Here is a 25,476-nt window from a genome sequence, read left to right as displayed (position 1 = left end):
AAATGGTTTAGTGTTTTTCTGGCAAGATTAGTTTTAGTACATTTACGCAACAAAGAAATTGTTCTACGCTAAAGATCAAAAGCAATAAGTTGAAGTGCAAAATAAAAAATCTCAAACACAAAAAGAGCAAAGACAACATTTGAAAACATATAACATGTAAGATTAAAGGTTACAGTGCATAATTAGATAACTAAGGAAGAAAGGAAGGAAGAAAGCCCTGTTCTGTCATTTGCTATACTCTCCGCTAGACGGCGCCATTTCTCCACTCAGCACAGGACAGGTGAGCCTTCACAACACCTTCAGTGGTGCATCGTGGTGAACGTAGTTCCAGACTCCTCTTTATAAACTAAGAACTACAAATCCAACCATGTGACATACCAATCCAACAGTGACAGGTTGTGTGTGTCGTGTTTGTGTGTTTTCCGTGACTTTGTTACGCGGAACTGGCGCCTCCTCTGCATGTATGTGCTGTGGCTTCCTCCTTTACTGAAACTTCTTGCAAACAGGTTCACACCGAGACAGAGGAGCGTTGTGTGAAACATATCCGTGCTGAGAGTCGCCTGGATCAGGTACAAGTCAGAATGAATGCAACAAAGAGCAGACATCAAATTGGAGCGTAAACTATGAACCCATCTTTCATTTCAGTGTTGATATGAAGTGCGCATGAATGTTCTTTAATTTATTTTTTCCGCATTTTGAGTGTTTTTTTCGCCTGTGGCTGAACTAGCTGTGTGAACATGAAGTTTAATGGCTATCTGAAGCTCCGGATCGGTGAGGCGGTGGGCCTGAAGCCCACCACCTTCTCCCTACGCCACTCGGTCATCTTCAACAAAGCCCCCCCCGGCCTGGACCCCTACATTGTGGTGAAGGTAGACGACACGAAAATTGGACAAACTCTCACCAAACAGAAAACCAACACACCGACGTTCAACGAGGAGTTCTGCCTCAACGTGAGCGACGGGAAACAAATCGAGTTGGCAGTCTTTCACGATACTCCCATCGGATATGATGACTTTGTGGCCAACTGCATCATCCAGTTTGAGGACCTCATCCAAACCTCCAACACAGGAGATACCTTCGATGGATGGGTGAGTGCGAAGTAAACACTGCCTAGCATTTATTGTAAACATGGTTTCAGATCCTAATGACCCTAATCCGGGCCGGATTCATTTATTAGGATGCTATGGGGAACACATGTATCCTTGGGCCCCCCCTGACACATCCCCACCCCAATATCCTTCAACTAAATTATTTCCATTATCGATTATCTGCCTTTTATTCCCTCCATTGATTGTTTTGAAAAGGTTTTTTCCCATTTCTCTAAGTCCAAAGTGATAGACTGCAATTTGTAGTCATAAACCCAAATATATTTAGTTTTAATTTGATATAAAACTGAACAAAATCAGGATGTCTCCATATTGGAGGGCACACCACCACTTTTTCTGGCATATGCATCAAAAAATAATATTAACAATCCTTTTTAATGGTGATTATTTTACTTATTGATTCTTATCAACACAACACAATAACTGACCCCAGGTTTAATGTGTTTCAATGATGGTTATCACCTCATGACAATGAGACGAACAAACACATCCATGGCTGAGATATCGGCCTACTGACACAATCATTAGGGTTTAAGGAGGCAGGGGGCACTTAAACACCCACCAGTCCAATCTCATATTTTGGTACAGGAACCTATAGTCTCAAATTTCAACCATGAATATTCTAATAGTATTTCCCAATTTACTTTACTAAAATGTAGTTCTTGTAGGTAGATTAAAAATGAAAAGTCAACTGAGAGGTCAGAAGTTATGTAGACTCCTTATGGGACATTATAGTAACTGTGAATATTTTAATTTCTCCTAAACAGTGTTTGAGAGCAGGTTCGGGAAACAAACATGCTAATTTGTTCACAACACATCTCCCCGTCACTGTGAGTAACGTTGACTGTTGTTCTTGCTGAAAACATCCCCACTACCTTGTATTCACAGTGTTCACACCCTCACATATTCACATCTTCATGTCTCAGTTTGGGCAGTATGTAGCGGACATGGACCTCTCATGTCTTGCACTCATTGGCTTAGAAGCTTCTACTTAGATCATTGGCCAATGTGGTCTGAAACCACATTTGCCACCTCTGTGGAAAGGTGCTAATTCTGCTTATAAAGACTTGTTATTCTTCCATGCAGAGTGCACAATCGGACTTGCATCAGACTTGCCTGCACAACATTTGACCTACATGTGCAAATAAATGTGTGGTGATAAAACTCCCACAGTTCAGGATCAAAAAGGCACCACATCAAAGCTCAGATTAAATGCTTTACGTAGAGTATCGTATTAGTCTCACTGTCTTCCAGACATACACAAAAAACCGATCACCTGGAGTTTCCCTGGTCTTGCTTATTTGCATCCTTCTAGGATTATTAGCCAGTGCAGGTGCTGGTGAATGTAACCTGAGCCTGTCTCGGCCCGTTGGTATCACTACCTACTGCTGCACTCTACTGCTGCACTCTCATCACATACAGCTTTCTCTCTTCTACTGACATTTGGCTTCCGACAATAACGTTTTTTGAATTATGCAGCAAAAAGTAGTTTTGGGGCAAATGCTTAAATACCACAAGTTTAAATGTAAAAAAAATCATAATTAAAATGTAAATTCTGTCCACCTTATCTCACTGACCATCTGTCCACTTCTGTATTTGATCACCTCACACCAGACATTTACTATGACCTTGCAATGCACTGTCGAAAAGTTGCAGCGATATGGAGTTTGACAAATGTGGCACTTACACACATTTTCACTATAATTATAGAATTTTCAACATAGCTTGACAAGTATTTCAAGGTTCAAGGTTCAAGGTTCAAGGTTCTTTATTGTCAATCTGACATAGCTACAGAGTAATTATGCAGTTGAAAATCTTATGTCACAGGCTTCTCCAACAATGCAACATAATAACAATCGATATGGTTCCCTTAAGAACGTCCATGACAAGACACTATATTTACCACTTGCTTTGACAAAGCAAAACAAACGCATACAAAAGAGATAAAAAAAAAGTAAAGAAAACATTTACAAATAAAGAATGTACATAAATTATTATATCAGTAAATATTCAAGGCAAACAAGTTTCTCTTCCTCCAGCATTACATTCATTATATGAGTAAAAACGATGATAAATTATGTGAAAAATGTACATGTTTATGTATATTTTAAGCTGTACATTGACAAAGAAGTTAGAAATTAAATTCTAAAAATCGTTAGAGAAAGCTATGCCCACACCTATACCAAGACCCTCAAAAGTTAAGGGGAGGTGGTGTGAAAGTGGAGCGCGCCTTGCAGTTTCAGAACATGTGATTAACTTTCTCACGAAAAGACCCTTGCTTGAAGTTGTTATCTGCTAAATCTTAACTGTGAAAGGGGTTTTTTTGCACAAGAGGTGCTGGGCTGGTTTGTTTCAAGTGTGAGGCAGCAGAGACTGAGGCTCAAGCCTGCACACGCCCACGCTGCTGCTGCTTATCACAGCGTTCCCATCACCTGAATACTGCTTGGGGGCTCACTATGAAAATACTCACTGTCAGTGCTCCATATATTTCTCTTCACCCCCGTCTGTGCACCGAGTCCAGTTTGATGAACTTAAACCCCCAAAACACTTGATCTCTAGTCATTCAACTCCTTCTTTTATCTTCTTGAAATCATTGTCAGCGCTGACATCATCAGTCTGAGACGTTCACCATATGACATTTAGCCAGTTTCCTTTGCCTGTTGACACTACATGTCACTATGTTGTGACATGTTTGACTCGTTCCACTGAGCTCTTTAATTTCACAATATATAGGTTTCTCTGGCTTTAAGCAATCAAGTCCTTCTGAGGAGCGTTGAAATTGAAAGTAGGTTGAATAAAGCCCCTCACATTTTCCAGCAAAGAGTACTGCTTGCTCGACTGAAACGGGCCCCATGTCCTGTTTAAAAAAAAAAAGAAACTTCCTCCTTTGTGATGCAGCATTAAGTGTTCTGCTTTTTACCTACATTGTTATGCTGCTTTCACACACTTGTATTTTAGAGTTGAAAGAGTTAACCGTCCATTTCTAAAGTATTTCAAATGTGAGTGACGGGGGACACAATTCACAGTCTTAACTTAAAGAAATTCTACATTTAATTAGGTGATTAAACCAGATCAAGGTTCAAGGCTTTTATTGGTCATGCGTACATAGCTACAGTGTAGTTATGATGATGAAAATCTTAGGTCACAGCAGTCCAACAGTGCAACAAAATAAAACAGAAAAAACTGAAAAAATAGTGCAAGTAAATACAACAAATAGTGGAATAGCGCAATAAGAGTCTACAAGTGATTGAATATGATATATTAGATACATCATTTGTAAATTGCAGCCAGATGAATGTTGTGGATGTTGTTTCAAAAGTTCAGATGTTTAACGGTCTTCTGGCCTGTGGGATGAAACTGTCTGTGAGTCTGGTGGTGTTAGTCCTGATGCTGCGGTACCGCCTGCCAGACGGCAGCAGACAGAACAGTTTGTGGTCAACATAATAACATATTTTCTTTTAAATAAGTCATTCAGCATGAAAAACTACAAAACAACTAAATATATCTTGCTTCACTTAGATCAAATTGACAGAAAAGGGGAACGCCTTCATAGTTCTGTGATCAAATTCCTTCTTAAGGCAAGCCTCTAGCCAATATGTAAGGTTTTGACGACAGATTTGACAACAGCTTGTGTTGAGCTATTTCACTAGAAAGAGACCTTTCTGAAATGCTTTGCAGCTCTTTAGTTTCTGTAGACCATGGCTAGAGTTAGCAAAGGTGAAAACACCAGAGACAGGAAGTCAAACTGTATGTATAGACTGTAGATCCAGACAGAAGATATGACCAGGTTACTTAAAACAAAACAATTATAGATAAAGTGATTGAACCCTGTCATGAAATGCTTTGTGGCTAACCATTATTTTCCAGGTGGGTGTGTGTGTAACATAAATAGCTCCTTACAGTGACCTAAGTTTCCACTCCGTGGTTTCTACAGGAAGTATCTCCTGTTCTGTGTATCCATCTCTAAAAAGACCCTTTTCTGTATAAAGTGCTTTAAATGCATATTCAGACATTTGTAAGTCACTCTCAGCTGAGCGTCAAATCACAACAAACTCTGCCACCAGCCCGACCTGCCAGACCTGCTTTGTTTTCTGTCTGCCGCGGTGTCCAAATTCCTCCGACATTACGTACACACTGAAGAATGATAATACCATCTCATACGCCTGTTTTAATCCAGTTACTGTCATTAAAGCACTAACGCGGAATAACTAAACGCATAGTTATATAATGCCATATTTCTGTTCTATTTTTGTCTGATATATATGTAATTGTTTATACAAATGTTGATTTGGTATTGTATAATTTTAGAGTATACAAATATCTGTTCCATACTGTCGCCGTTTGGCTATTTGACTATGCAAAATGTAATTGCCCTCTCTGTTTGTGTGTCTGCAGATGGACTTGGAGCCAGAGGGCAAGGTTTACGTTCATATTGCACTCACTGGATCCTTCATTGATGGTAAGGCTGCTACTGTGGATCTGAAAGCAGATTCATGTTTCCTCCCATGCAGAAGCAGCACTCAAACACTTTTCCGTTTAGTTTCTTTTTCACATCCACTTTAATAGCACCAACGATTATCCCACCTCATTCAGTAACCGTCTTGTCTTTTCCAGTCTGACACACTGACACCTGTTTTTAGATAATAATCAGATGTCAGCAATGAAATACATAGTCCAACTGTGTAGTAGTAATACAAGACGTTGACGAAAGGTGTGAATGCATGTTTGTGTGTGACTCGGGAGGTTAGTATGTGTCTGGTATGTCAGGTCTTTCTATGATGAAAGGAAAGCTTTCTTTAGACGTCAGAAGACTTCAACACTGAGGACATCTTTAGCAGAGATATCTACGTCATGGTTTCACAATGAGTTGAAGAAATGAAATGAGACGAGAGGGAAGTGACCTTGCAGGACTTTTGAAGCAGAAGTCTTCTAGTTATCTAGTGGCTACTCTGCCTCTGATGGTTCATCTTTCTAATCTGCTGCCAGCATGCCTCACTGCCTGCCAAACCTCACGAAACACTAACATTTTATTGAATCATAAATAAATAAATGAGAAAGGCCTCAAACACTAGAGATATTCATGCCTTTCTTTTTTAAATATTGATTAATTTACACCTTAACAAAAGATAGTCTCTGTGCCTTTTTCAATAGCATTATCTAAACTTGAAATAGCTTGTGATAAAAAATAAGATTATTCTATGATATTGATATATATTATTATACGTGTGCAAAATGAGTAATAAGTCTTCAAAAATGTGTTGGATGCAATGAACGGCTTTATTTCTATTTGTTACATCAGGAAAACTACTTGCTCATAAGAGAAACAAAAGCTCAAATGACTCAGTTTGTTTGTGCACATTAAAATATCCTCCGGGTCATTCATTTGGAAAACCACACAGTATGTTCCCCTTATCATGCAAATTACACTGATAGTTCATAATTAATAATACGTAATAATGTCCATGCCTTAGACATTGATATTTAAACTCTATTCCATGCAAACATTTAGAGAAAACTAAAAAAGCAACACTTTTCCAATCGAGGCACATCTCTTAACTAATGGGTTTATTATTGTACAATTGATCTTTGACAGAGAAAAACTAAGCGGTTGAGCATATGATAAAAGGTTTGTAGAGTAAAAGCGCGCTGTTCAAAAAACGTTCACACTTCTACCACAAATATATGTGCTGTTTACAGAGGGAAGGCGGGGGCTCAGAGGTGATGTTTCCGTAATGTATGTGTGGTTTCTCATCATCTCGCTATAACCCTACAACACTTAACTTATACTTTAGTCAAGCTACAACATAAAGAGCCAAAACAGAAAGCTGCACAAAGGTAGACACAAATGTACACAATGCTATGTGACATTTTAATTATATCTGTCTTACATTCTTGTCCTGTATGTTAGCTGACCTTTGTCACACAACAGCTAGGGTCGGAAAATAAATCGATTACATTCTTCTTATTCCGATATTTGTTTGCGTTTAAAAACCTTTTTGAGAACTTCATGTCAAAGAGGGAGTATTGCACCTGGCATTGGCAAATATTTAAAAAAGATTTCGGAAGATTGGCTTGTACTGAAACAATTAGTTAATGATTATTCCATCATGAAAAGAAAATGACCTTTTTATTAATTTACTTCATATTGTTATCAAGCAAGAAGGCCAACAACAATTCTGCTTCCAGCTTCTGAAATGCAAAGACTGTCTATTTTTCAGTGTTTAGGTGATTCTATATCGAGCCAATCTTAGATCTATATCCCTTTACATTCATCTGGTGACAAATAACCACGTAAACACCCATGTCACTGTCTGTAAAGATCACAAAAAAAAACGACTGGAATACTTTTAGTTGAAATTGAACTTTGTAGCCAACAGAAATCTAACAACAATCACACTGTCATTGAGCGCTCTGCACCATGCCTGTGGAAACTATGGCCCTATAGATGCAGAGCGCTACACCGCGTTAACCAGCCAGTTGCTAAATGTGTCTACTGTTCGCTGCAAAGCAGGTAGAGTACAGCGGGTGATCTGTGGGGGCTTTTCAGCCTTGAACAGCAGCCTGTCGTGGCTGAAAATGACGCTATTAGAGCAAAACCAATTATAGTTCATCGTGGGTGTCTGCTATCACGTATAGTAGTAGTAATGTGATCCATTTTTCAAATAGAGGCATTGATTATATCTGCTTTAAATAAATCCCACAACATTATGGCGGTTATCGATTCTAATTAGCATTAACAATCTTTATTTATAGCACTTTTTAACAGTATTAAAAAAAGTGCTTACCATCATATACAATTATAATAAATAATGATAATTATTATGAAATAATAGCAATAATTAAATACAATATAATGAATACATTACATTTTTTATGAATATTCACACAGAGAGGTAGGTTTTTTAGAAAAGTCCTTTTGTCGCTCTCTTTTTGTTTGAGCGCAAACTTTTGCTCTTAACAAACTTTCCTTGTCATTGTTTTCTGTCAGACGACGCCATAGTGAAAGAGAAGAAGAAGCAGTTCACGAGGAAGCGACAGGGGGCCGTGAGACGGAGGATCCACCAGGTCAACGGACACAAGTTCATGTCTACCTTCCTCCGTCAACCCACCTTCTGTTTCCACTGCAGAGAGTTCATCTGGTGAGAGTCCCTGCTGCCTGCACGCACAGTATCTGTGTGGACTGTAAACTGGATCTCACTGTGTCTCTTTCTCTGTTTATAGGGGTGTATTTGGAAAACAGGGCTACCAGTGCCAAGGTGAGCAGACATTATTTTCTCTTTCTGCCACAGTTAAAGCATACATCTATCCCAAAAGCACAATTTGTATAACATAGAAAAAGTAGAGAATATTTCAAATGAATAGAAGTAAATGGGGAAAATAATTTACCAACGATATCCAATCATCAGTTTACAAACTTTCATAAGACCCCTGCATTTTATCCCAAGTCTGATCTTTAAATATTTAGATTTTCCTCTTAACGCTTGTGTTTAGACAGTACTGAGTATACTTCTGGTTAAAATAAGACTTGGATTAAACTGCAATAGTTGTGTTAGAGTCTGTAACGTGATGTAATGAATCAATTGCAGGATCAAATGTATTTAAATCCTCCAAACTATTCTCAGATTCAAAGTAACAGAAGGTCATTCATTGACAAACAAAAAAGCATTTGTCATTGAAAATATCCTTAAAACATGAGTTGAGAGTTTGACATTGAGTGGTTGTTTTCTCCAGTGTGTACCTGTGTAGTTCACAAAAGATGCCACCAGCTGATCGTCACCATGTGTCCACGCATGAAGAAAGAAATCAAAGAGCAGGTAAGAACAATTGAACACAACACCGTCTGTACACAGTTACACTAGGCTCTTATAACAGCAGGATTTCGACTCAATACAGATAATTTGGTCAATAACAAAGTAATAAGTGTGTCAGAAGGTTTCAGGGACACAAGCGTGTTATAGCTGTTGTTTTTCACCTCTCAAGTAATTTGTGTGTAATACAGGACACACACACACACACACACACACACACCCCCCTAATTAACAGCTGCAGCGATCAGCAGACCGTACAGGTTCCTGTTTCTGTGTTGAGCTGATCACTGAACCAGGACACTATATTTTTCCACCCATGCTTTTTTTTTATACATTTCTATAAATACATCTGATCTTGTTTTAGCATTTTAAACGTGTCACTTTTGCTCCGTCTTACTATTTTCTGCTGAGCGTGACAAGTTTCTCTTCCTTTGGGAAATTCAGAGAGAAGCAAATGCAGCAATAAACTGAAAGGGGGTCCGAGTGTGACACAAATAGGAACTAACATTCCCCTCAATGCACTCTGTGTGACAATTTGAATGTGAACATGTGTAGGTAAACATACTGTTACCACCCCCAGTGGTTAGTTTACTGTATGTCTTCTCTCCGCAGCCTGGAACCCCGGGCTTCAGCATCAACATCCCTCACATGTTCAGCATCCACAACTACAAGTCGCCCACTTTCTGTGACCACTGTGGCTCCCTGCTGTGGGGAATAGTGAAGCAGGGGCTGCACTGTAAAAGTAAGACCCTTATCAACATCTGTCCCTCTAAATCTAGATCTTAAGTGTCTGTAATGTGTCTCTTATTGAGTGCTTTTGTCTGCGTTTTCTCTCTGCAGTCTGTAAAATGAATGTTCACATCCGCTGCAGAGGCAACGTCGCTCCAAACTGTGGGGTCAACAGCGTGGAGCTGGCCAATAAGCTCGCAGAGATGGGTCTGCAGGCCGGAGGACTCTCGAAACGCAACTCATTGGTACAAAGGCTGAGTTTTACCGAATGAGTCTATTCAGTTTTTATTTAATTTAGGTGTGGCTTCAATAGGGCTGATCTAAGTGGTGTTTCTTTATCTACTTGTTTTCTGACAGGCCAGAAGTGCCAGTCACATAGGGGGGGCCCCTGAGAGGAGGGAGAGTAAAAACAATCAGGCGGAGACCCCTCGACTGGGCATCTCAGACTTCACGTTCCTTCAAGTTCTCGGAAAAGGCAGTTTTGGCAAGGTGGGAATGATCAGAAGATATTGATGAACATATCCTCATCTTTCTGATACGACTTGTATCAAGTGGAAGCAATATTTTGAGAAAACAATGTGTATCCTACTATGTTGTATCTGCAGGTGATGCTGGCGAGACTAAACGGCAGAGACCGAGTGTTTGCGGTCAAGGTTTTGAAGAAGGACATCATTTTGCAGGACGATGATGTGGAGTGCACCATGACAGAAAAGAGGGTGCTGTCCCTGGCCGGCTGTCACCCCTACCTCACACAGCTGTACTGCTGCTTCCAGACGCCGGTCAGTACGGGTCCAACACACATGCATTCATAGAGCAGTTTAGTAAGCTTTTATTTGAGGTGAAATCAGTTCTTTCATTTTTTTTCCATCTCCCTTGCTTTCCTGAAGAAATGCTTTGAGATGAAACGGTGGGATGAATAAGTGTTTTCACTTGATACGAGCACCATGCTAACAAAGGCTGTCGTATCTCTCTAAACTCTTTATACTGTATTGCAACAATTCCAAGCCTGAATTGCTAAAGAATGAGCTGCATATTTTCCACAAAATAAAGTATTGGTTTAGTCTCTTAGGTATATTTATTGTAGTTCACTTGCACAGAAATATAAAATCATACCCCACTTTAAATCTCTTATATGCCAATGTATAATATGTTGCTTTCATTATACCAGTTTTCTGTTGTATAACCCTTGTGTAATAAGTCTAAATTAAAGCACTAGCACCCCCCCCCCCCCCCCCCCCGCCCCCCGCCCCCCGTCGACAATTTACTAGCGGTAATTACTTGCGGTACCGAAGTGGGCCGGTCGAGAGTCCCGGGCTGATTTGTAGTCCCAGTCCGCCCCTGACTGAACCTACACATATTGCTTGAGATGTATACTAACCACACCAATGGTAAACTTAAACACAGTAGAGGATCCAGTCAGCATGCAGTGTGGGATTGGTACAAGGCGTTGTAATATGTACATTTGTCAGCAGGGGGCAGCCGTTTATAAGTGTTGTGTGTGCATGTGTGAGGAGCGAGTGACGCCTCACAGACCGGACACTTCTAATCTGCTTCAGTTGTTCGAACCTTTACTGACCTACTTCTTCTGGGATTGAAATAGAGCTGCACAAAGTGAAGATTTGCATTTATGACACTGCTCCCCTACCCAGTTATAACCATAGAAAAGCCTTTGTTGCACCACTCTTTAGTTTTTATCTGACATCTCATCGCCCCTTCCTGAGCCGGTTGTGATGAAATAAAGAAACGTGACTAAACATTTTTCATATTACATTGCATTATAGTCACATGCATTTCCAAACATTCGGTCTACCTACGCTGTAAAATGTATTATCTCTTACACACGGCATCTATTGCACGTCTGTCCGTCCTGGGAGAGGGATCCCTCCTCTGTTGCTCTCCCTGAGGTTTCTCCCATTTTTCCCTTTAAACTGTGGGGTTTTTTCTCCGGAAGTTGTTCTTTGTACGATGTGAGGGTCTAAGGACAGAGGGTGTCGTTTTTCTCATACTGATATCATGCACAAACTGTGCTGTTGTTTTTGCTGTAAAGTGTCCTTACTGTAATCCATTTTGAACTCCCATCCATTTTGAAGTGGGTAGGTTTTGAAAGAGTGAGAGAGGGGATGTGTTGCGCCTGTGGTGATGTGACAAATTACATGTCAAGTTGGAATTTACCTTCGATACAGCAATTTATCATTGTTTGTTCATCTTGATCGGAAAAACCCTCACCTTGCATGGCCACACATCTAACTCATCAAGTTGACCAAGGTCTGAAAAGTGTCTTGCAAAATAAATGAGTATAATTAAGTATAAGAAATCCCAGAGGCAGCCATTCGTTAGCTGTGGATCTAAACTGAACACCACAGGAAATTGCATTAGTTACTTTAATGTTCAAGAAAGCTATTGAATTTAATTCAAGTACAAGTGAACCTACTGAAACATGTCTAAGTACTTTCAAGTTTGAGCTCAAATGTCAGTGTGAACAGCATTTTCAATTTTGTCAACTCAACAAAACTGAGTAGAGATGTAAAATTGTTCGACCGTAGATTTAAAGATTCCCTTCCTGCTAGACCACACTGAGTGTTGCCTGCCTTACTTGGCAGCACATTATTATTAAACATTAAATACTAAACTACCCTTAACCACAGAGCAGTAAAATGTAGTCAGCTGTGACTGAATGTCCTGATGGCTCCAAGAAGCTTTACGATCAAACCTGAACATCATGTTCTCCTGCTTTTCATTTTCTCCTGCTTTTTCATTTTCTAGATCACAAATCAACTATAGCCTTTACTGGGAGAAAAAGATATATGGGTTTCGATCAATATTTATTTTGCCCCGCTGACATTCTAGCTGCACAGGAATACATTAAATAGACATGTGAAATTTATGAGAAGCAGGCGTGCGTCATCCTTGAGGAAATCTCAGCATGTCCATGGTCACGGATTTTGTAGATCCCCTGTGAGGCTACTGTGGTTTGTGTTGCATTTGTATAAATCTCATCTCCTTTTGCAGGAACGCCTCTTCTTTGTGATGGAGTTTGTGAATGGTGGCGATCTTATGTTCCACATCCAGAAGTCCAGGAAGTTTGAAGAGCCTCGAGCGCGTTTCTACACAGCAGAGATCACATCCGCGCTCATGTTCCTGCACGACAAAGGCATCCTCTACAGGTCTGAGTCACAGAACACTTAATAACTTGAATGGCTTTGCTGGGCCTGATAGATTATAACATGTGTGTCCAAAGACAGGTCCTCAAAGCATTTGTGCTATAGGTTACTGTAGTAGGTCTCCATCTGAACCAGGTATTGTATCTATTGATGAGTCTCTAAAAGGTATTTTCAAGAATGTTATATATTATTGAGATTTCTAAATCTTTACGCCTTGTTTCACTATTATTTAGTTTTTTGATGGTCATTCCGGTCATTATTCAGAGTAGACCCTCAAGTGTTTAAAACAAAGACATGCATCTCTTTATGAATGCCTACAGTAAAAAAGTCCAGAAATGGCCTCAATTCTTTCTAATCCTCTTTTGCAAATTGTCCAACTTTATTAGAGGAAAATACAAAATCGCAGTAAACTTGTTTTAAGATGGATGTGCCATTATTTTCTCACTCCCCATTTCAGTTGAAACATCAATGCACTTTCTGAAGCCCTCAATCATATACTCCCCAGCCTTTTCTCAAACCATTAGCCCTTAATGAATTTTCCCATTAAAATGCTCCAGGCAGCCAGAAACTTGGGCTGTTTACCAAATGTTTAGTTTAAGCTCATTATCATTTTTATTTTCCTCAAGGCTCATACCATAGAAACAGCAAGCACACAACAGATGTAAACAGACCTACAATTTTAATAATATCATTTTGTGTTATTATTTCATATGGTAGCCATTTTACTGCTCGTATTCCAGCATCACATATTTCAGTGGTTTTTTTCAAACCCTTGGGTGCCTGCCGGTTCATGATGATAAGGATGTGGGCATCATGTGAGCTAAATCCTTGGTTATATTTAGAGGTCCAAGTGTTCAGTGTGGCCTGCATCACATAGCATGACTGTTAGCTTAAGAGGCCACACGCAGTTTGCATGCTACAACCAAAATAACAAGCCAAAGAGCAGCTTGCACATCAGGCCAGTGTAATAACAGCAGAGCGCCTTCAAAATAAGCCAGCGACCTCAAGTCACTATAAAGGTGTTATAAGTACGTGTTCTCGTGACTCAACCAGATATATCGCTTCTAGCCATAGCTGAAGTGGTGCTTTGGACCTTCTGAGTTGTTATTTCAGAAGATGTCCAATTATTATCCTCCTACGTTTGAAGCTGTGGAAATGCTGTGGTTCATTCACATTTTGTTGATTACTATATTTCAAATGGTCTGAACCCAGACTGTCTGGTTTGCACCACTTGTCTAGTGAGGAGAGTCTGCAGGAGGTAAACACAGTATCATGAACAGCTGATGGTTTCAGTTTAATTTATTAAGTTTCATTGAGTACAAGTTTGGCAAGGCAGAGTACAGCTGCCTCAAAACAGTTAGGTATGTATACTAGGTAATTTTAGAGAGTTTAAAACGTTTAATAAAACTGTTCAAGACAACTCAGACAATGTAACAGCATGAGGAATACAAAGGTGCAACATTAATAGTTGATCAAACATTTTAGAGTATGAAGAACAACAAACTCTGCCGTTGTTGTGAAACGTTTTTTTGCGACAGTGCCAGAGAAATGTTGTTGTATTGTGTAATTCTTTGTCCTTACCCCACCTTTAGAGAACAAATAATATGATGGGAACAAAACGTTAAAAAAGCTAACAACAACCAATAACTTCATCCATTGCATATTTGCTTTAGTACTTATTCCTCTTTAATAACAAGCTACAGCTAAACTGCGACTTATTAAATAGTGAGAGTGGTTTAACCTTAAATTCATGTCTATTTGTAAAGATGTTTGAAGGCTGTGGTGGTTTGTCCGGATGTACTGGTCTCTTACCCTTGCCAAAAAGTAGTACAATATCTGCGTCAGTGTTTGTCAGCACTTCCACTTCTCTTTTCTGGAAATGTTCATATTAGTGCAACTTTATCTCTGACCCAGTTAATATTTCAGTAGGTATAGTGAGTTTTTTGCAAAGTGATGTGTAATGAGAACTGGGTTTAAAACCATCAGGGTAAAGGGCTCATATCTCAGACGACACATTTATAACCAAATCTAGAAACAAGTACTACTGGAAAGTGTTTTGAGGCATGAAAATGTTTGGCCATATATCAGAGACACCCACTTAACCATTAATCAGTTGGCTGGCCTCTACAGTTTGGTTTTTCCTGTTGTCTTAGGCACCTTCCTGTTGTGTACTGTACGGCAGAGTGGTCAGAGTTGCTCTCTTTGGCCTAGATGTGAGGCTGAATGCGACAGAAAGTCCCCATGAACCTCTGAGTCACTGTTACACAATCTGATTATGTAAAGCAAACCAGATTAATACAAACAGGCCAGTGTGGCTTGACCGGCAGCCTCTGTCCATTTTTCATTGAGAATTTCTGCGTTTGTCAACCTGTTTGAGAAAATCAATCAGAGTCCTTGTTTACTGGAAGGACAGGAAATACAAAATATTTTCCTTTTTATTGTTGCATGCTTTTCCCACATGTTATATTATATTACTATATATATATATATATATATTAATATTACAAAGTATCTTCCATACAGCTTCCTCTCCATAAAATGACCTTGGTCTAAAGTTTGGTCACCTGATTGCAGATTAGAGCTCAACTCCAGATCGCACACTCCGAAGGTTTAATCTCCCTGTCAGATGACAAAGCACCAGCTGACAGGGGGAGATCTTTGCCATCCTTTCACATGCACAGATATCACTGGGGAAGATACTTATTTATTCAATTACTATAAATGCATGTTGTTATTGCTTTCTTTGCTGACTAAGGAGCTATGTATATATATTTATTTTTATGCTCACATGGTGATTCATTAGTTCCACAACACAGAGCACTTCTTATAGTTCTTATAACCAACTACCATCTAATGACAAATCTTATAACCTTAGTAATAAAGGTAAGTTTGATAATGTGTAGCAAGGATGTCGCTTGGACTAACTCTTCTATAGGTCTTTTAATAATATCATTTTATATTTGATAATAGTAAAATATGGATTAATTTCAGTTTTTTAATACTTTTTATTTATTGCCTTATTTCATTACCGGTTGCCCCTTCCTCAGAAAATAAAACTCATAATTTAACAGAGTACAGGAAAATCACAACAAAGACACAAGAAAAAAAATCTCATTGATATTATTTATATTTTGTAAGAATGTGCTTTAGAGGAAAACAACAATGATTTATAACCCAACATTTTTTCCCCCCAAATTGCACGATTGAACATTCAAATAATGTGTCACTTTAATTACCTCCAGTACATGTAATAATGTCAGATTTACTAAGCTGTAAGAATTTGTTCCAGCAGCTCTCGTTTAGCCTCTCCTGAATTCAGTCTAAATATTGACATTAAAGCACTTTTCCTTGGTGCCAGCCTAAGTGGTCATCTGATTCTTCCTGGCAGCCATTTAACATTCAGGCAGTCTGTCAGCGTCTCCCTCTGCTACAGAAGCTTCACTATCCTCAGGAGACCTTCTCTTTTTGTCTCACCACAAATGTCCACCTCCATGGGATATAATTAGAAACAACACCGACAGGGTGTGACTGCAGTCTGAACACAAACTTGACATTTCTGCAGCTGTTGGCGTAAATTACATTTTTTCATGGGTGATGATTAGTGAGTAAAGTTTGTGTTCACATTTTTATAGAGCAAGATCACAAATCCAAGAGTAACATTGTTAGAAATAACCATAAAAAGCATTTAATACAACCAACCAATAAAACGTGAGTAACAACAGACTTTATAAACACACAAAGTTGCCAACACTAGACAGCATGAGGGCCATTTGAATAATAGCTTCCAGCTTTACTCTGTACTATTAATAATCGTGGCTAACAATGTCCCAAAACAGATATTTTATTCTCTGGTTCTTTCTATGTTTGTCTTGCCTTTCAGGGATCTAAAACTGGACAATGTTCTTCTTGACAAAGACGGTCACTGTAAGCTGGCGGACTTTGGCATGTGCAAAGAGGGCATGTTTGAAGGCACGGCCACAGGAACCTTCTGTGGGACTCCGGATTACATTGCGCCCGAGGTTAGTCTCTGCTCTTGTGCTTAAAAAACTCACTGTAACTTTACCCTTAATTACCTATAATGACAGACATCTGGACCCTTTATTCACCTCACCTGCGTTACAGGACATTTTCATATATTTTTGTTCTGTTTTATATCAGTTTACCAGATTGCAACAAGAGAAACATAGAACACATGTTGCTTCCTGTAACCGAGGTCTTCTGAGTTCATTTGACGCAGTTCCCAGTGCCTTCCTCTCTCCATCACACCACCCCACTTTAAACCAACACTGCGCTCAGTGCCTGTCACTCAAACTCTCTCCTGACTTACTGGAAGTCAAATTCTGAAAGGCTCTATAGACATGACAAACCTTGATCCCCTTATTACAAATGTGCTTGGTTTTCATATTGAGGGATTAAGATGCTCTGTGTCCTCATGTTTGAGAGACTTTTCTGTGAGTCTGGATTTATGAAAGGCTTCTTTAACAGTCAACACTTGCTCCTCAGTGTAGCCTCACTGGCAACACACTAACCCAACAGTCTATTAATCCAACCACTTGTTTTAAAAAAAAGTTGCTTTCAATGCTCTCTGTGCTGTGGTGGTTAACTTTAATGCTGCGACATGTTTCCACAGATCCTGCAGGAGATGCTATACGGGCCCTCTGTTGATTGGTGGGCTCTCGGCGTGCTGCTGTATGAGATGCTGTCAGGACACGCTCCATTTGAAGCTGAAAATGAAGATGACCTCTTTGAATCCATCCTCAATGAAGAGATTGTTTATGCATCTTGGCTCAGTGATGAGGCAGTGCATATACTCAAATCTGTGAGTCCAGGTTCATTTTCATCAACTTGCTTAATATGGCTGCATCCAATGATTATTTAGATGTCATTATTGAAAAAGCTATGTATTGTTATTCAATCTTAATTTAATTGAATATGAATCATTGTATCATCTGGTTTTATAATGTAAGAAAACCATTCAATGTCCAAATCCAAGGTAATATCTTGTTCTGTGAGTTCAACCCTAAGGATTTCAGTTTAATATGATATTAAGCAGAGAAAAGCAGAACATCTCCAGAGTTAAGAGGCTGAATCTACCGCTATTTTTGCAGTTAGTTTGAATTGATTATCAAAATAGTTGGCGAACATTTTCGTGTTGATCCAATAATCAATAAGGTGAATAATCATTGCAGCCCTATTGATGGATAAAGCTGGATGTAGTAGCTGCTGTGTTATTTATTTTCTTGCCAGACATTTTCCATCCCCAGATTGCCTCCGTCTGACATTTTACACTATATATAATTGCAAGAAATGTCATCGAAACCTTTTTTTAAACTGAACTAATGATAGAGGAAATCAATTTCTCACATGACTGGTGACCAGCGTGTTGGAGAAAAACCAATAAGTTGTGAACATTTTCTAAAAGACAAATTCCCAGCATTGTTGGACAGAGTAACACGAGCCTGCTCCGTGATATGTTAAAATGTCAAAGGTTGGACGGCTTTGCTGTGCATTTGTTGTGCAGTTATTTGTTGTCCTTCAGAGTGACTGACAGCCCTGCGGAGCTCTGCCAGCCAGCTGTTTGGCCAGGGTCTCTTACATACTGTAACTATATTAAGGCATGGTCCACTGCCCAGCCACAGCACACAGGCTATAAATACGACACGCCTCCTCCCTCCCTGTTCTCCTCCTCTTATCCTTGTTGTTACTCCAACATGCTTGAGGAAGCACAGGACCCATGTCCCCTGGTGATTTGTGTCACTGCTGCCAGAGTCACATGTTGAGTAAAGATTGCTTGTTGGTGTGTTGGGATTTGAACGCTGCTGCACTATTTATAAATGCAAGTTGATCTTTGCAAGGTGCTCCTCGTGCATGCAGGCCAGTTCAGTTGGAGTTCAGTTGAGTTCATTCTGAGTAATAAAACAATACATTTTGATAATTGATAAATCCTCTTTTCTATGCAACATCAGAAAAAAGTATAAAATGCCCATCACAATATCTGTGAGCCAAAAGCTGATGTCCTCAATGTCCTTTCCTCTACTGTCAGCCATCTTTTCAAAAACGCAAAGATGTTTGATTTACATTTTTGTTAGACTCCTCCACATTACAGAACCTGGAAGCATAACAAATTATATATCTGATTAATAGAAAATCAAAAACATATATATTAAAATGCCCTAGCCCTAGTAATTTCTGATGACCTTGTATGTTTCTGCTAGTGTGGTGGAGAATGGCTTCTTAATTCAGTAATGCTGACGTGTCAGGTCTGGTGCTGAGGATGGAAAGATGGCATCAGTGTTATAGTTTCCTTAAGTCTTGTGGTCTGTAAGCTCCTGAACCGATTGACCCCTGCTGGTCTGTGTTTGTTATTTCCACTTCAAGGCCATACTGGTGCGCTGCTGTGGTTTTTAAATAAGTTTGAACTCAATAACTGCAAATCACGTCATCACAGTCATGCTTACAGCTGCAAATCCCCACACGCAACTGCATAAGCATTAAACTATAATGTTTCGTCCCCAAAGAAGAATGTCTAAAAAAAAATGTGTTTAATTTACACTTCAACACTAACATTGTACAAGAACACTGAAACAAGCAAACATCAACATCACCTGCCAGCACAACATCAACAACAACCTGAGAGAAGGACGTTATACAACAACACATAAGCGGAGGGGGATTTACAGTAAAGTGCCTAACAATTAATTATTAATTTCCTTGGTAACCAAGGTTTTTAAATATACACACATACTGCAGGGCTGCTCAGTGATAGTCTGTTATATCAGCAGATATGCAGTGATTAAATAGATTCTTCAACTGGAAGGAAGATGTCCTGTTGTGTCGATGCAAGATTCAAGTCTCTGCAAGTTGATTTTCATGGTGTGGCATGTGTCTGAGGCTTGTCTGATTGTGAGTTACAGGACTAAACTATGCAAAACCAACATTAGGGTGTTTTATATTCACCATTTCCTCTTTATCTTTTCCTCTCAACTTAAGTGCCATTCTATTTCTTTGACGTCTCTCTAATCAGCTTTCTCTTTCTTTGTGAACTTAGATTTGCAGAGGTATGTGGGGTTGTTAAGGCCGCTGGTAGTTAATAGCGTTTTGAGCTGATAGCTGTATCGATCTTTCCAATGTCTTTGGGTTAGTCGGCTCACTGTCGCTGTGCAGACAGAGGTTTGTTGTGGCTTTGTCTGAATGCCCAGACAGAGCTGTCCAAAACACTTCAATATTGTTTTTTTGTGTTTTTTTCAGTTTCCTCCCAGAGGCAAGTTAAAACAAAGTTTTCCAATTTTGAGATTGTTTTGTTTGGACCCATCCCTCTATATTTCTGGCAGAGGCACAGTTGTAGGTCATTAACTATTCTATTGTTTGTGAAACCAGGAAGTTGAGACACCTCAGTTGCACTTTATTGAACTAAGCTGAACTCTCTTTAGATAAAGCATTGTAGGTGGCGCCAGTAACGACACAGGGTGAGTTTTTTCATTAATTGGGAGGAAGGGATTGACTGGATGTCACGCTCGCTCAAGTCGAGTTTGGCACTTCTCCAAAAACATTCTGGTCTGATCTAGTTGAATAACATGAGTCATATTTCTTCACTATGTAGAGATACAACAAAGTATAATCTGCTGCTAAGTAAACTGTTTTCAAACGGTTTAATCCTACTTGGTTGTTGCTGCTGTTATGTGTCATATTTTCTTGACAATTGACACAATTTTAACATTTCTTATTTAGTCTTAAAAGTACAGTTCATTCCAAAATCCTCTTACCTGTAGTGCTATTTATGAATCTAGATTGTTTTGGTGCAATTTGCCTAGTGTTTCAGATAGAGGCCATAAAGATCTAAACTCAACAACATTTTTAGTTTCCCACAAAGTACAAACTAAATAATACCTTCATGAAACTGCTCACTAGGTCTGTTGACTATCCTGAGTAACAGGGTCAGTATTTCTGAAATAAGATAATAATTGCTTTTGAGTTCTTGATGTATATTTATCTTGTTAATTGAAGCACCACAAGCCAAATGCCCTCTAGTTAAACAATATTTCATGAAAGGCAGACACCTCTACATTAGGTATATCCAACAAGTGACTATAGAATACTGTTCCTTTTAAGTTTCTTCTGTAAGCTCATGAATCTTTTGGTTTCCCCAGTTCTTGACCAAAAACCCGGCCCGGCGTCTGGGCTGTGTGGCCTCAGAGGGCGGAGAGAGCGCTGTGACCGGCCACGCCTTCTTCACTGGCATCGATTGGGAGAAGCTGAATCGTAGAGAAATAGAGCCGCCCTTCAAGCCAAGGATCGTAAGTCACATTAATAACTTTATGGATAGCTTGATAGTGTGTGTATAAATGATAAGCAAGACACTCAGCAGACATTACGTAATGATTGACCTTGTCTTAGCCGGTGACTGCAACCATGGTTTTTGCTCAAATGTTGCAGCTGATGAATCATTCTGTATTTTCCCCTTCAGAAAACACCTGAAGACGTCAACAACTTTGACCCAGATTTTACCCAGGAGGAGCCCACCCTCACGCCCATCGATGACCCTATGATCCCTTCCATCAACCAGGAGGAGTTTCGTAACTTCTCCTTCACCTCGCCTGACCTGCAGGAGAGCTAAGAGGCTCCTCATTGATCCACAATTCTTCCTGCACTCTCACTCTTCCCTGCCTCCGTGAATCCCCTGAGACTGTTCCCCGCGGTACGTGCAGTATGTTGCTGTCAAATTCCCCAGAGACATGAGGGTGCAAATTGCCGAGGAGTCAGACACACCCACGCTTGACAGGAACTGGTTCTGCACCTGATGAACCCTTAAGCACTCCTGTATTTCTCGAAAATGTGCCATGTGATCATCTTTTGAAATACCATTAAGTCTTGACTTACGTCTCACTTGGGACACATTCCTGCAAGTGTCATTGTGTAAATGGTGTATTTTATATGTGTTTGATAAAGTGTACAACCACTGATTTTACTCTGGATGAGTTCGCTTCCAGTTACTTAAAATGAAAAAGCACTTTTTGAAGCATAAAGGCGTGCTTTGTGTTTCATTTTTTGCTTCAGAATTTTCTAGAGAAAGGAAAAATGTATCCAGTTGGAACCGTCCTGCCAGAAATTCCCAGAAAACTTAAGCTGCCAGTTTAAATCCTGGAAAAACTGAGTGTGCAGATGAGATCGTTTTTCAATGATGTCACCCTACTCTGTAAGAAAGCATATTCACACAGACATACATACTGGTAAATTGACATTTGAACAATTTACACAGTTGACTTGTCTATGTAGCCCCTGTCAGTTCCAGATAATACAGTAGATAATGTCTTCATCAATCATACCCTGTAAAAGATTTTGGCAACGATTAGCCATGTAATTTGATCAGGCATGTTGAGAATGATGCAACACTTCATCAGAGGTGAAAACTCTGTGGTGATTCAGGCTTACTGTGAAACAACCAGAACTTTTGATATTACCACACAGTTGTCCGGGGATAGGAAGAATGCTAGGATGGTGTTTGGTAACTGTCAGATTCAATTGAGTCTTTGTGCGTCTCAAGAGTAAAAGTAATCACTTTGTGAGTCCGCTGCTCTCTGCTTACACACACCCACACACACACTTGCTCTCTCAGCAAACTCAGTCTTAGAAAGCTTTCAGGTCCGTAGGCAGGCTGCCTGGGTAAACAAAGGAGCATTTTCAAATCTGCAGATATTAAAAAGGCTCCCAGCTGAACTTTTAAACCACCGTCGCTGTGAGAATATAAAATGAGGAGGCAGACAGAGAGAAAGAGAGTGAGAACTTGAAACTTTAACTCTGCAGCCGGATGAGATTGGCCAATCATCATCGAGGGGGCTTTAGTAGATCATTCCGTCATTGCAAACCAGTAGAGGATAAACAGGAAACCACACAGCGTCATGACTGTCGCCTTTTGATAGAAACAGGAAGACACAAGAAGACAAGAATTATGCTATTGGGACACTTTAAGAAGCATGCATTCAGTACAGTATGTGCTGTTGGTGGTATAAGTATAAGAAACTGTTAAAATAAAACAACAAAGGGAAAAGTTACTTGTATTGTTAGGAATCTTGTGCTCCCTCTTCTCTACCTGCAGACACACAAACAGCTTCGACCTTGCAGAACGGAGATGGTCTCTTCCTGTTGGTTACAGGGAGGAAGGCTTCAGGTACCACATCTGTTTATCTCCTCAGCCCCCTATCCTGTGGAAGAATGTGCGACTGCATACTGTAAATGGGTGACATCCGATAAAGAAAAGGCCTGTGTGTATAATCTGAAACTGAAAACAGTATCTCAAAAGTAGCTACTGCAAAGTTCTGTTTACTTACAAATAATACATTTGAACAAGTAGAGATCCTAAGCTCTATTTATTGTGAGTCAATCCCAGTTAAACATCATGTTAAACCGAGATTTAGAAGTGCATTGATCTCAGGGACTTAACAACCATCTAATCCACTTCAAGCGTGCTCAAACAAAGATGAGCTGTGTGTGCTACAGTATACAAAGAACGGACATTGGATTAAATTACTTTACTTTTTGTTTACCCATTAATGTGGCCCTGTTTGGCAGCTTTCCTCCGGTAATGTTTGAATGAGACGCAAGATTTAGGAGCCTTGTCTCAGCTTTCATTACTGAGACATACTGATGGCTGCCAGCAGTGTCTCTGCACCGCTCGATTGAATCTGTGTTCGACCCTGCTGTCCTGGCTGTATGATGGATAGCCCCGAATGTGGCAACAGATAAGGACAAAAGAGATGCTTTACATAGACATCACTGGGACTTTTTGTGCATCAACACGGAATCAGCTCTGTGATTAAACACACACGCTCAGCACCCCAGCCTATAGTGGTTGCATTAGATTATGGTTCTTACCCTGAGTAGGAATCGACTTAGAAAGCAGAATCCAATCAACCAGTGGTTGCTATTACAACAACAATGCAATCTTTCCCACACATTACAACATTTCTCTTTGAAAGCATTGTGTTAAAGGTGTTGTTGCACAGCAGAGTGTTCTTACAGATATAACTGGAAGAGCATGTGTTCACCTTTATGACATGACTAAAAGAGAAGAAAAAAGGTGTGGCTAGCACCTTAGACTTCTTCCAGACAATCATATAGTTGATCAGAATGACTAAATAAATAAACATCAGTTGCTGCAATTGTGTAATCTTTATTGCAATGACCTGTTACACACAATTTGTAATACAGTGTCAGTCCTTTCTGGTAAAGCTCAGCTACTAGCATAGTGTAAGAACCCTGTAAATCCACATAATATGCTTTTCAACAGTTTTCTCATCCACACCTGTTTATAGGCCAACCAAAGAAATTCACAAGGTATTGCCTAGCTATACCAGGCCTTCCTATTCATGTATTTGTTGGTCCGTAATTCAAAGTCTGAGTCTCACACACACTGACGTGCCAACAGTTCTGAGAAGTGACGACCAAAGCATTGCCCAAATGTCTCATAGCCAGATGTTAAAACCAACCATGCATGGGATAAGTAAGATGAATAACTGTACGGCAAAATATAAAAGAGAAAATTGAATGAGCTGTAAAGGTGGCTGGAAAATGATTTTACAAACATTTTGTGAGCTGAATGCCAGGCAATTTGAATAATTTCCAAACAGTGGTATGGAGAGAAGGAGCCTGTCTGACTGGACAGACATCTCTAAAGCACTTTAGGCAAATAACCAAAAAACCATCTATAAGCCAGTGAATGTTAAGTAGAATCTATTTAAAAAAAACTCCAAAGCACACACAAGCAAGAATGTTGTGCTTGTCACTGAAGATAATATGTCTCAAATGTAGAAATACCTACTTTCTAATAACAATTATATGATCATTATCTTTTTACATCACCATGTAGAATACCACTCTGCTATAACATTGTGAAAATATTGGGAGTCTGGTAAAGTGAGGTGAAGAGATAACAACACAGAAAATCCCTTTCTCCTTATATATGTAGTTTGCACACAAACACTGATTAAATTCAACAGCGTTTACAATTATATAATATAATTGTTTCAGTTTAAAATAACATATTTGTAGGAACTGGAGGGGGACAGGGCAGGGTGAGGTAAGGACAGACTACATGAATCTGATTCAAGTCATGTCAAGTATTTTTTATCAAAAATAAAAGAAACTGTTTAGGTTTGACATTTGAACAGGATTTATTTGCAGCCAAAGCAAAAGCACAGCCAGGGTTGTCCTCTACCCCTACAGTATGTGCGTCCTGTAAACACGACCTAAATCAGCAAAACGCAGCTCCTGGAAATCCAGAAATGAAACATATAGTATGTCTTTGTACACAGTACAGAATACTAACATGATGGGAATAAGACTTTTCAGAAAACCCAAAACAGATATAAAAAGCACTTCATTCATTTTATACTTTTACTTGAGTTCAATTTTGAATGAAGGACGTGTTACCTGTATCTGAGTATTTAATTATTTCTAGTAGTGCTTTAAATCAAATCAAAAAGTGTAAATCATCTGAGTGCTTTTTCCACCTCTGGTCATAGATCACAGTGAATGTGAAAGTGTTATGGTATGTGGCTCTACCATAGACTGTATATATAAAGGGCTCTACACAGGTTGCCTGTGCGCGTCCTCGGTGGAGAAGGCATGTGACTGCGCGCCCCCGCGGCGGCAGGGGGAGGAGCCTCTCAGCGCAAC

The 25,476-nt window shown here is 39.6% G+C and overlaps 1 protein-coding gene across 2 annotated transcripts; it reads left to right on the top strand.

Annotated features, from left to right (window-relative positions):
* Positions 1–417: 417 nt before the first annotated feature.
* prkcha (protein kinase C, eta, a) lies at positions 418–22,367 on the top strand. 2 transcript variants are annotated; one of them, XM_034135403.1, is made up of 15 exons: positions 418–1,088; positions 1,874–1,936; positions 5,502–5,565; positions 8,095–8,245; positions 8,328–8,362; positions 8,838–8,920; positions 9,527–9,656; positions 9,755–9,888; positions 10,001–10,132; positions 10,249–10,422; positions 12,653–12,807; positions 16,685–16,823; positions 17,435–17,623; positions 20,952–21,098; positions 21,269–22,367. In XM_034135403.1, exons 1-15 carry the CDS (start codon positions 738–740, stop codon positions 21,416–21,418), a joined length of 2,097 nt encoding a protein of 698 aa, XP_033991294.1. In that variant the 5' UTR covers positions 418–737; the 3' UTR covers positions 21,419–22,367. The 2 variants fall into 2 exon arrangements, with proteins under 2 accessions (XP_033991294.1, XP_033991358.1); XM_034135467.1 differs by lacking the exon at positions 1,874–1,936 and having other exon boundaries at positions 421–1,088.
* Positions 22,368–25,476: the final 3,109 nt, after the last annotated feature.

Source organism: Trematomus bernacchii, unplaced genomic scaffold (genome assembly GCF_902827165.1).
Source record: "Trematomus bernacchii unplaced genomic scaffold, fTreBer1.1, whole genome shotgun sequence".
In the NCBI taxonomy this organism is placed as follows: Eukaryota; Metazoa; Chordata; class Actinopteri; order Perciformes; family Nototheniidae; genus Trematomus; species Trematomus bernacchii.
Note: the sequence above shows the minus strand (reverse complement) of the source record. Positions and strands in the feature narration are given on the sequence as shown.

Excerpts from the sequence above, each read along its gene's own strand:
- prkcha (XM_034135403.1), top strand. The coding sequence starts at position 738 with ATGAAGTTTAATGGCTATCTGAAGCTCCGGATCGGTGAGGCGGTGGGC. Across the intron at positions 8,921-9,526 it reads AGAAAGAAATCAAAGAGCAG|CCTGGAACCCCGGGCTTCAG; the intron begins GTAAGAACAATT and ends TTCTCTCCGCAG. Across the intron at positions 17,624-20,951 it reads CAGTGCATATACTCAAATCT|TTCTTGACCAAAAACCCGGC; the intron begins GTGAGTCCAGGT and ends TGGTTTCCCCAG.